Source organism: Chiloscyllium plagiosum, unplaced genomic scaffold (genome assembly GCF_037043375.1).
Source record: "Chiloscyllium plagiosum isolate Xiang-an unplaced genomic scaffold, Cpla_swu_hap1 HiC_scaffold_7, whole genome shotgun sequence".
NCBI classification, from domain to species: Eukaryota; Metazoa; Chordata; class Chondrichthyes; order Orectolobiformes; family Hemiscylliidae; genus Chiloscyllium; species Chiloscyllium plagiosum.
This window is the reverse complement of record NW_028270145.1, coordinates 2,058,748-2,071,665: the sequence shown is the minus strand read 5'-3', so window position 1 is coordinate 2,071,665 and position 12,918 is coordinate 2,058,748. Positions and strand designations below refer to the sequence as shown.

General features: G+C 40.7%; 1 protein-coding gene across 1 annotated transcript in view; it reads right to left on the bottom strand.

The window, feature by feature from the left end:
* Nucleotides 1-12,918, bottom strand: part of ankar (ankyrin and armadillo repeat containing) — a 162,687-nt gene that overhangs the window by 126,148 nt on the left and 23,621 nt on the right. The window contains exon 4 of the mRNA XM_087988641.1: nucleotides 1,758-2,195. Coding sequence (XP_087844767.1) covers nucleotides 1,758-2,195 — 438 coding nt within the window. The remainder of the gene's footprint in view (nucleotides 1-1,757; nucleotides 2,196-12,918) is intronic.

Genomic DNA, 12,918 nt, shown 5'->3' with positions numbered 1-12,918 from the left:
AGTAGCTACTGTCAACAAAATCTGATTTCTGAATGGCTACTTCATATGTTTTATATAATGTTATATCTAATTCATATGTTATGGGAGCCAAGATATTTATACCAGGTATACATACTTGCTGGATGCAAATCCCACAACATGATGGCAATTCATTTACTCAATAATATGTCTTCCTTAAACAGCCTTATAGGAAGTCTTCCTCTCTGACACCATAAAGCTTCCTGTTTCTGGAGCTTTTTGCTTACTAATTTTGAAACAACTTGATTAAGTTTTTTTTAATGATGTAAACAAAAAGATTGATGAGGGAATAATGGTAAATGTTACTTACTTGGACTTTAGTAAAATCTTTGACAAGGTTCTGCATGGTAGACTAATTAGTAAAGTTAGAGCACATGGGATTCAGGGTGAAGCTTGCCAACTGGATACAAAATTGGCTTTATGGTAGGAGACAGAGAGTGATGATGGAGGGTTTTGTTTGGACTGGAAGTCTGTGACCAATGATGTTCCACAGATATAGGTACTGGTCCACTTTTATTTGTCATTTATATAAACAATTTGAATGAGAATCTGGAGGCATGGTTAGTAAGCTTGCAGATTTGGTTATAATGTTTAAAAGACATTTGGGTAAGTTCACAAATAGAAAAAGTTTTGAAAGATATGGGCCAAGCCTAGATAGATGGGACTAGTTTAGTTTGGGAACATGGTTGGACTAGTTGAATCGAAGGGTCTGTTTCAATGCTATATGACTCTATCACTCAGGACTTCTTTTCTTTAGCCTTGACTGTTGCTAAGACTGTAAAACTGATCTGCTATTTTCACGAGCCCTTTCTCTATGATTTACTGCTTCTGTCTGATTGAAACCTGTCTGCTCATTAACCTTCTGATGGTTCTCTGTCCATTTCTAAAAGGATTTTTTTTCTGCCTCTGTCTCCATCTGTCATTGGATAACTTGTGCAACAACATTCTATTTTTTCTATTTTCTCCCCTTGTTTTGTAAAGTACTGAATTAGCCATGCCAAAGGTTTATTTTAAAGGCCTCATATAGATGCATATAATTAAAGTTCCAGTCAACTGGACACCATTCAAAGAATTGATCTAACATGAAATGAAAACTATGTCCTTTCTTTTTAACTTACACAGTATAGATACAAATCAAATGTAAAGCTATACATAGTTTGTCCATATTAGAATGCAAGTTTCCAAATCATAATATATCAAAAGGTTTCCAAATCATAACATATTAAAAAAGCTTTGTGTTAAGTTTCATGACAAATAACATCTGCAGAGAGGAATCCATTTTTTTATCAACTTGTTCTGAAATGTGTTTGTGTGTTTTGGGTTTTTTTAGAGGGATAAACATTTCTTCTTCTATATTACCAAGTGTGAATGTTAATCAATTATTTCACCTTCATTGAAAAGTTTTGTTTTAATAATAAGCCAACAATTGCATTTATTAAAGAAGCCTGGTTAATAGATCTTTTTGTTTAAAACCTGATACGGATAAGGCATTTAATCGGCGATCTTGACAACTGTAAAAGATAATTTTATGATGTTGTGACTTCTAGAGCAGTGGGACTAGAGCAATAGTCCACACCTTAGCTTCTACTGTAACAAAGTATTTTGCAAAATAACGACATTTGTTTAATTTTCTACTTCTTAATAGTGGTACAAATAATTGTATGGTTACTTCTATTTCTAATATCATATACAAGTTTGCAAAAGTTATCAATCAAGCAGCTATTACGAATAATCATTACCAGAAAATGGAGGTAGGATTCTGCTCAGATCTGGAACTTTCTTCTTCCCCCTCAATGCAATAAGGAAAGGTATAAGAAAGGCAATGAGTTTGAGGTAGGCAATGTTTCTATGGATCTCTGCTTTTCTCTCCAGATAATTCTCAACAAGTTTCTGCTGGATAATCAGTCTCTGCTGTAGTCTCTGGTAGGCCACCAGATCAATTTCTTCTTCTGTAAGTTTAATTGCATTACTAAGGGTGTAGGTTGCATCGCACATGAACACATTTTGGTGCTGCCTTACGTAGGTAATATAAGGATTGATTTGTAGTAAAATGTTGTTCACATGTTGCATAAATAATGTTATCTCCGCACAGTTATTGGGATCATACGACGGATCAAGGTACACATCAGTACTATAGATCCCTGTGAAGTCAGGATCAGTTGAAATATCTATAAGGCCTGTATAAGGAATAAACCCTTTATTAGAAATATTCTCTTGCATTATTTATTTGGAGCATAGAATTTATAGAAATTATAGTACACAAAGAGACAATTAAGCTCATTACACAAATAAATATGTTTTTTTTTACAGAAGGTAGACATTTCACCAATTTATATAGAGTCATAGAGATACGCAGCATGGACACAAACCTTTTGGTCCAATTCGTCTATGCTGACCAGACATCCTATATAAATCTAGTTCCATTTACCCCTTAGGTCCCTTTTCATATCTTTTACCTCTCACCTTAAACCTAGTTTTGGACTCCCCCACCTCAGGGAAAAGACATTGTCTATTTACCCTATGCATGCCCCTCGTAATTTTATAAACCTCTATAAGGTTACTCCTCAGCTTCCGATGCTCCAGGGAAAATAAACCCAGTCTATTCAGTCTCTCCCTATAGCTCAAACCCTCCAACCCTGGCAACATCCTTGTGAATTCTTTCTGCATCCTTTTAAGTTTCACAACACCCTACCTACAGGAGGGAGACTAGAATTGCAAAGAATACTCCAAAAGTGGCCCAACCAATGTTCCTGTACAGCTGCAACATGAACTCCCAACTTCTATAGTAAGTGCATTGACCAATAAAGGCAAGCATATCAAATTGCTAAATTCATGCATACTAAAGATTATAGTCATTATTTTCTATTGTATTTTATATTTATCACATATTTGATTTTCACATGGCATTAGCACATATTTATCTTAAATTTTGTCATTTTGAGACATTAGGTTAGATGCACAGTGGGCGGCATGGTGGCACAAGTGGGTGGCACAGTGGTTAGCATTGATGCCTCACAGCACCAGAGATCCGGGTGCAATTCCCACATCAAGCAACTGTTTGTGTGGAGTTTGCACATTCTCCCCATGTCTGCGTGGGTTTCCTCCGGGTACTCCGGTTTCCTCCCATAGTCCAAAAATGTGCAGGTGAATTGGCCATGCTAAATTGCCTGTAGTGTTAGGTGAAGGGGTAATTGTAGGGGAATAGGTGGGTGTGTTGCTCTTCGGAGGGTCGGTGTGGACTTGTTCGGCCGAAAGGCCTGTTTCCACACTGTAAGTAATCTAATCTAATCTAATCTAAAAATAAATTCCCCTCCACTCTGGTTCAAGATCAGAAGAATGCTGCTATCATATAAGTAGGAAACTTTCAATTTCCTACACTGAAGTACCTCTGCTCTATAATTGATATTTTCTGGTGCAAGTTGGGGGATGATTTTTAGCCTCCTTTGTTACATTCCAAGAGGGAGACTGAAACGTTAAACAACAGCAGCAGCTTTATTAAAGATATGTTCACTCTGCTGACAGTGAGGTTCGGCTCATTTGTTACCTGCACAAAGTAGCTGATGATGTCATCATGACATTACGTGATTGGATACTTAAAGTGACATTCCACCATACTTACCAAATATACACCATCCCTTCCCCTCTCCATCAGAGGTTCCTGCACTGAAAACATTCACAATATTTCCAAGCATACACACAATAATCAGTAAGATGTTCCAAAGGACATCAATTCCTGCAACTGTCAATGAACCTGAGGCATCTGTTTATTATTTTCATTGGCTTTAACCTTTAGAGTTGTAAATATACTAGGAAAATCATGTGTTGTCTTTTCCTGAGATGAGTGAATATATGGAAGTCCGCATAATGTGTTGTTCTCCACTGAGGTTGGGTCTCCCTCAGATGGTCCAGCTAGTGATCTATCATCAGGTATATCAGGACACTATTTTGCACAGTCATTTGTGGATCTTCGCTCAATGCTGACTCTGGTTCATTTGTTCTGGTTGACAAGAGCTGATCTGCATGTCTTCTCCATACTACATCATCTCTCATCTGCACATTGTAAAAGGCTGATCCAGTTGGAGCTAAAGTGAAGGTTAGTACCCATTCTTGTCAATTGGAAAATATAGTGTTTGGCCTTGCTCTTCCATTAGGAAATCTGATTCTATTGTTTTCTGTCAACAATGGGTGGTTTTATCAAAATAAATGCTTTGCACAATTGACACTTTATAGTTAGCAATGCTGGAGACCTTTGAGTTGTTGAATGGGTTGTGTTCTGTTATGCTAACAAAAATTGGCTCAGTTCTTGTGACTTTGTCACCAGTACCATGTCCATCACTTACAATAGTAGTGGATCGTTTCCAGTATACTTCTTAACTTGTCCTACCACAATAGTTTAGCATGCTGAGAAATGATCGTAGTTGGTTTTCATTTTTAGATGCTGGTGCCTCAGTTGTGGTTCTTACTTGTGAAGGTGACTTGAGTAGTCCCTTAGCATCAATGACATGATTTAAATTTTTGAAGGAAGGTTTCCTCACTATTTGCTATAACTTCCAGTCTCTGCAGAGTAGCATCCAAATTGTGCAGATGCTGTTTCTCATTTCTCTCCATAAGTAAAATATCATCTGAGTAACATGGAGTCCCTTTTAATCCACTTAAGTCTGATCTCTGTCATGTTGGAATAATAGAGCTACAGATATGATTCCAAATGGATGTCTCTTGTATTTGAATAGTCCTTTATGTGTTACAATCATCATATATTTCTGTGACTCAGAATCTACATTCCTCTGGAGATAGACTCAACCAAGGTCGATATTACTAAAAGTGGATCTCTAGCTAGTCCAGCAGATAGTTATTGACTAAAGTCAAAGGTTACTGCTCAGTACACAGTACCGCATTTATAGTGGCCTTAAAGTTATTGTTAATGTATACAGATTCATCTTTTTTCATCACTGGTATGACAGGTGTGGCTCAATCACTCACATTTATGCTTTGAGCACTTCTGTTTGACCTGCCTCTTTACTTCTGCTTCAACCTTTGGTCTGATTGCATAAGGCACTGATGAAGCTTTGTGACGTTTTGCTTGATTTTTGTCTTTGATTATTAATTTGACAGAGATCTTTTCTATGCTTCACAGATCACCACTGAAAACAATGGCACCATTCTTTAGACTTTGTGACAGACCAGTTCAGAACCTGACAAAAGATTTACTTCAGCCCAAGACCAGATCTAAAAGTTGAAGTTCTAAACTGGAGAGAGGCCAATTTTGACAGTATTAGGCAAGAACTTTCAAAAGCTGATTGGAGGCAGATGTTCACAGGTAAAGGGACAGCTGGAAAATGGGAAGCCTTCAGAAATGAGATAACAAGAATCCAGAGATACCTTTATTCCTGTCAGGGTGAAAGGGAAGGCTGATAGGTATAGGGAATGCTGGATGACTAAAGAAATTGAGAGTTTGGTTAAGAAAAAGAAGGAAGCATATGTCAGGTATAGACAGGATAGATTGAGTGAATCCTTAGAAGAGTATAAAGAAAGTAGGAGTATACTTAAGAGGGAAATCAGGAGGGCAAAACGGGGACATGAGATAGCATTGGTAAATGCAATTAAGGAGAATCCAAAGGGTTTTTATAAATATATTAAGAACAAAAGGGTAACTAGGGAGAGAATAGGGCCCCTCAAAGATCAGCAAGATGGCCTTTGTGTGGAGCCACAGAAAATGGGGGAGATACTAAATGAATATTTTGCATCAGTATTTACTGTGGAAAAGGATATGGAAGATATAGACTCCAGGGAAATAGATGGTGACATCTTGCAAAATGTCCAGATTACAGAGGAAGAAGTGCTGGATGCCTTGAAATAGTTAAAGGTGGATAAATCCCCAGGATCTGATCAGGTGTACCCAAGAACTCTGAGGGAAGCTAAAGAGTGATTGCAAGGCCTCTTGCTGAGATATTGGTATCATCGATAGTCACCGGTGAGGTGCTGGAAGACTGGAGGTTGGCAAATGTGGTGCCACTGTTTAAGAAGGGCGGTAAAGACAAGCCAGGGAACTATAGACCGGTGAGCCTGACCTCGGTGGTGGGCAAGTTGTTGGAGGGAATCCTGAGGGACAGGATGTACATGTATTTGGAAAGGCAAGTACATGTCAACTCGCCTTTGTGTGTGGGAAATCATGTCTCACAAACTTGATTGAGTTTTTTGAAGAAGGAACAAAGAAGATCGATGAGGGCAGAGCAGTAGATGTGATCTATATGGACTTCAGTAAGGCGTTCAACAAGGTTCCCCATGGGAGATTGATTAGCAAGGTCAGATGTCATGGAATACAGGGAGAATGAGCCAGTTGGATACAGAACTGGCTCAAAGGAAGAAGACAAAGGGTGGTGGTGGAGGGTTGTTTTTCAGACCGGAGGCCTGTGACCAGTGGAGTGTCACAAGGATCGGTGCTGGGCCCTCTACTTTTTGTCATTTACATAAATGATTTGGATGTGAGCATAAGAGGTACAGTTAGTAAGTTTGCAGATGACACCAAAATTGGAGGTGTAGTGGACAGCGAAGAGGGTTACCTCAGATTACAACAGGATCTGGTCCAGATGGGCCAATGGGCTGAGAAGTGGCAGATGGAGTTTAATTCAGATAACTGCGAGGTGCTGCATTTTGGGAAAGCAAATCTTAGCAGGACTTATACACTTAATGGTAAGGTCCTAGGGAGTGTTGCTGAACAAAGAGACCTTGGAGTGCAGATTCATAGCTCCTTGAAAGTGGAGTCGCAGGTAGTGAAGAAGGCGTTTGGTATGCTTTTCTTTATTGGTCAGAGTATTGAGTACAGGAGTTGGGAGGTCATGTTGCGGCTGTACAGGACATTGGTTAGGCCACTGTTGGAATATTGCGTGCAATTCTGGTCTCCTTCCTATCGGAAAGATGTTGTGAAACTTAAAGGGTTCAGAAAAGATTTACAAGGATGTTGCCAGGTTTGGAGGTTCTGAGCTACAGGGAGAGGCTGAACAGGCTGGGGGGTTTTCCCTGGAGTGCCGGAGTCTGAGGGGTGACCTTATGGAGGTTTACAAAATTATGAGGGGCGTGGATAGGATAAATAGACAAAGTCTTTTCCCTGGGGTCGGGGAGTCCAGAACTAGAGGGCATAGGTTTAGGGTGAGAGGGGAAAGATATAAAAGAGACCTAAGGGGCAACTTTTTCACACAGAGGGTGGTACGTGTATGGAATGAGCTGCTAGAGGATGTGGTGGAGGCTGGTACAATTGCAACATTTAAGAGGCATTAGAATGGGTATATGAATAGAAAGGGTTTGGAGGGATATGGGCCGGGTGCTGGCAGGTGGGACAAGATTGGTTTGGGATATCTGGTCGGCATGGACGGGTTGGACCAAAGGGTCTGTTTCCATGCTGTACACCTCTATGACTATGACTCTATAATTGAGTTTCATTTTCTCTAACCATTGGTAAATCGGTTCCAATAAATCTGGAAGATTTCCTTTGATAATGTGTAAGGACAAATCATCAGACTGACCGTGTAACTGAACATTCACATTGACACAAACCCTTAAAAGTACCACTTTACTATGCACATTCTTAGTACAATTTTTGAGACCTGCAATGCAATGTGACTCAGCTACTTCTGAAACTCCATTTCGAGTATCAATGAAACCACCATTGAAATGTTCACCTCTATTCTTCTTCGCTTGCCACTCAGTCAGGAAGTAACCAGGCATTGGTTGATGTCATCAGCAATTGCCAGTATGTTTAATAACAGCTCCTCTTCAGACTGTGAGGCTGGACTTTACTCATACCCTTTTAGTACCGTGTGAATTTTCTTCCCACTCTTTGCTTTTTGTACTTTTGCTGTACGTAGTTCATATTTGCACCTCATAAGATCCCATGGAGCCAAACTTCTCCGTGATTTTCTTTTTAAAACAGGAAAGGTCTGTACAGCACAATGTACCATAAATGTTTTAGCATTAGCTTGTTTCTTCCCATTTAAAACAAGATATTTCTGAGGTCACCTGTTACTCTCCAAGTCTATGTCCCCAGTTCAAAATATTCTCTTGTGAATACTTTATTCACAGTATTCCTTCAGGGTGGAACACATGGTGAGTTTCTTCAGCACAGTTCATCTCTTCACTGGATGAATTATTTTTCTTTTGACTAATTGTACCTGCTTCAGTGGAGCTACAGCATCTTCTGATGTTTTTTTTTTCCTTCTTTTTATCCAAGTGCCTTCCAAATCTGCAGTAAGCACCATGATTCTATTTTCTTTTCTACAAAGCACTGAATTCACTCAGTGGATCTCAAACCAGATTCCATTCTATCATTAGTTTTCTTGTGTTACATTCCAAGAAGGACTAGGAGGCTAAGTGCTAAATAACAGCAAGAACATTAAGGTGTTCACTCTGCAGGCAGCAAGTTGAGAATAAACTATTTCCCACTCAAAATGGCCAAAGGTGTCATCATGTCATATGATCTGATTTTCTTAAAGTGGCTGCCCACAATAATTACCAAATACACAACATCCCTAAGGTAAGAAATAGAGATGGACAAGTGCAAAAATTAGATCTAGCAGTCAATGTGCAATTCCACAGCAGCTCCGTCAATCCAACTAAACACATTAAACATTTATTTGGGCTTCTTGTTACAGTCCAACTGGAATTTGAGTCAGCCTCCAGGATGCATGGAAAATGGGAAATCTGTATAGCTGCCTGGGGGAAGACTTTCGATGACAAACTTCATGGGTGTAATGATTATAATAAGGTCAGCCAGGTGACTTCATAGAATATGAGTTCCCTGGGGCTGTTAATCTGGTCTGATCAGGTATCCATGGCTGACAGATATAAATAGGAGTGTCAGATATCCTGTTCACTCAGAAACATGGCTCTGAGGGAGCTGGATCAGTGGCAAAGACTTTCCACATGTAAATAAAGGGTGACTTGGTGACATGATACTGGTCTCTGGGGAGTAAATTCAGCAGTGATAAGAGTAAAACACATTCCTGAAGAAATTCACTCACAACAGCCATTTTTAAATGGGGGTAAGCATTTCTGGCATCATGCCGTTATTTGGGAAGCTTGACTTGTACGACCCTGCTATCGAAGACTGGGCCCAGTATGTGGAAAGAATGTGTTATTTTTTCCAGGCAAATGACATTGGAACAGATAAAAAACCAACAATTAATTTTCCTGACAGTTGCGGATCTACAGCTTTTTTGGTTATTAGAAGCCTAACTTTCTTTGAGGCACCAGACACTAAAACCCTTCAAGAGTTGATGGATTTAGTTATAGAATATTACAACTCGAAGCCTCCTTTATATCTGAGACACTGTTGGTTTTACTCAACAATTTGAGAACCAGGGCATTCCGTTTCAGGATTTTTGATGAGGTTAAGACGTGTTTTTGATTTAATCTTTAATGAGATGTTGGGAGATTGGTTGGTATGTGGAACTAATGATGTAACCATGCAAAAGTGCATCCTAGCTGAAGCCCAAATAGACTTCAGCCCATAGCAAAACCCCAAAACAAAGCCAAGCTTCGGACAAATGGTTAAAAGTGTCTTCAGGATCCAGGTCGGCAAGCCATTATAGTTACTGCCAGTACTCAGACTCAAGACAGCAAAAGAGTCCCACTAGACCTAAACTGGGTAAGAGAATTCGTAGGCCAGTATCTAGTAAAGTGCACACCCTGGAAAGCCCACCTACATCTGGTTTGGAACAGTTAAATTGTTGAGTAACATACAAATCAGAATTAATCAAAGTAAATGTCTTGTTAAATGTTCACCTAGTTCTAATGGAGGTCAATATGGCATGGCCGTTTCAGTGATCTCAAAACCAATCTTCAACAAAATTTGTTCTGGACTCCAACTGTTATATTTGTGCAAGACGTTGAGTAGTCCGAGAACCTAACTGAGGAACCTTCACAGATTAAGGGTAAGGCTTCGGTCCTGGTTTCTTATGATAAACATCTGGTTCAGTTACCACTGATTGTCATAAACGGCTCGGGCCAAGCTTGATGGGATGAAATTGATTGTGAAAATTCACCTAGATTGGCTCAACATTTTTCGATTAGAAAATGGCTATGTGAGTGAAATCCTAATACCTAGAAGATTTTGAGGAAAATTTCGGGATTAAGGCAACCTTGCATGTTGACCAGGAAGCAATTGCACAATTCTTCCATTTGATTCATGGACAAAAGTAGGGGCAGAAATCAGGAGGCTAGAAAGCGGAGGAATCATTAAACCAGACCTGTTTGCGGAATGGGCAGCACCAGTCGTACCAATGCCAGATGCATCAGTTCACCTTTGTGGAGGTTTTAAACAAATGGTAAACTGTTTTTCACAGCTGGATAAATACCTAATCCCTCACAAAGAGAATTTATATGCAAAGCTGGCTGATGGGCTGTCTTTCATGAAGCTGGATATCAGCTATGCGCCATTGCAATTATATATCGATGATAATTGCCAGAACAATTCTACAATTAATCCCATGAGGGTTTATACCAAAAAGGAGACTGCCTTTTGTGGTATTGTCAGCCTGTGTAGTTTTTCAGCAGATGATGGAGAACATTTTACAAGGTCTATCCCAGGTCGCCATTTATCTGGATGGTGTGCTAATAACAGGGAAGTCCAATAAGGAGTTGAAACTTTATTGCTGGAACAGCACAGCAGGTCAGGCAGCATCCAGGGAACAGGAGATTCGACGTTTCGGGCACAGGCCCTTCCTGAAGAAGGGCCTGTGCCCGAAACGTCGAATCTCCTGTTCCCTGGATGCTGCCTGACCTGCTGTGCTGTTCCAGCAATAAAGTTTCAACTTTGATCTCCAGCATCTGCAGACCTCACTTTCTCCTCGAAGTCCAATAAGGAGCACTTTAAAAACTTGGACATATTTCTTTGACATTTCTCCCTGGCAGATGTATGCCTTACAAAGGACAAATGTGTATTCCAGGCACCCTAAGTGACCTACTTGAGCTACAGAGTTGACCTGACCAGGTAACACTCTTTGGAATATAATGTGAGAGCGATCAAAGGTGTCCTGGCTCCAACATCTGTACCAAGCTTAGGTCTTTCCATTATTTAGCAGCATGACAGACATAATCCTTAACACTTAAGTGCTGTATCCAGCTATGAACCCAAGTGCAGCTAGGTGCCCTTCTTAGATCTCTTGTGGATGATGCTGCATGGTGATCCCATGTCCTTGCAGTTGTGATGGAGCTGTCCCATGCTGAATAATCTTGATAGCCTTCCACTGCTGCCTAAATCCTGGAGGGTCATGCCAAACTGAGGGGCTCCTGTCATTGTGGCTTCTCAATGTGCTGATTTGATTGGCAGAAGGGCTGAGGATCTGATGTCAACAGCAGGACAGCCTGAGAGACTACTCAGATACAGAATTCAACTGCACGTTCTCCCTTGGAAGATGAACTTTTTCCTGTTGATTTAGGAAATGAGGAAATGGAGAATGAAGGTGCCTTGTCTTACTCTCACCATCCACTATTCTATAAAGCTCCTGGTCAAGGTGATGACATATGGGTTCATGCACACCTGTGGCATTCATCACCAGATGTTCACTTCCCTCTTGTTACAACTAAGCAAATGCAGTGGTACTGATGACTCCAGAAGCATGCCATCTGCCCAAGTTTGAGTCGCAGGTAGATAGGATAGTGAAGAAGGCGTTTGGAATGCTTTCCCTTATTGGTCAGAGTATTGAGTACAGGAGTTGGGAGGTCATGTTGCGACTGTACAGGACATTGGTTAGGCCACTGTTGGAATATTGCGTGCAATTCTGGTCTCCTTCCTATCGGAAAGATGTTGTGAAACTTGAAAGGGTTCAGAAAAGATTTACAAGGATGTTGCCTGGGTTGGAGGATTTGAGCTATTGGGAGAGGCTGAACAGACTGGGGCTGTTTTCCCTGGAGCGTTGGAGGCTGAGGGTTGACCTTATACAGGTTTACAAAATTATGAGGGGCATGGATAGGCTAAATAGACAAAGTCTTTTCCTTGGGATGGGGGAGTCCAGAACCAGAGGGCATAGGTTTAGGGTGAGAGGGGAAAGATATAAAAGAGACCTAAGGGGCAACTTTTTCACACAGAGGGTGGTACGTGTATGGAATGAGCTGCTAGAGGATGTGGTGGAGGCTGGAACAATTGCAACATTTAAGAGGCATTTGGATGCATATATGAATAGGAAGGGTTTGGAGGGATATGGGCCGGGAGCTGGCAGGTGGGACTAGATTGTGTTGGGATATCTGGTCGGTGTGGATAGATAGGACCAAAGGGTCTGTTTCCATGCTGTACATCTCTATGACTCTGACTCAATGGCTGTCACAGTCAAGGTCGCACTACTTTGCAAATATATGTGAATACCCAATGAGGTGAGACAATCTGTGCTGGTAGTGTTTATCAGTTAATGATGTGATGGTACACACTCTAAGGCTCCCTCCTACTCCTGAAAGGGTGCTGGTGCCCCTCCATCTCTCTAGTTTTTTTTTCCCTTTGGAATGTCCCTCACCTATGTGAGAGGTAATACAGATTAAACAGTAGTGGGCTTCCCATTGCTGTATTCCAACAATTGTCAGTATGAAGCTCAATGTGCCTTGATTTAACCACATTTTGCTGCACTTGTCCAATTACCCCATGGCACCATTCCAGGATCAGGGGGTGCTTTCAGGAAACTCTGTCCAGCTAGGCTTGATCAGGCAGATCAGTCTCATCCTCTTCTTTTGTCCTCAGGGAAACAAAATCTCCTGTTCTGCCCTTGTGGACTAGACAAAAGCCTGAAAAAAATTTAAAACTGTGGGGTCACCTGAGTCTTCCTTCTGGCATTGTGAAATCAAAAGAGAAATGCTGGAAAATCTCAGCAGGTCTGGCAGCATCTGTAACGAGAGAAAAGAGCTGACGTTTCGAGTCTA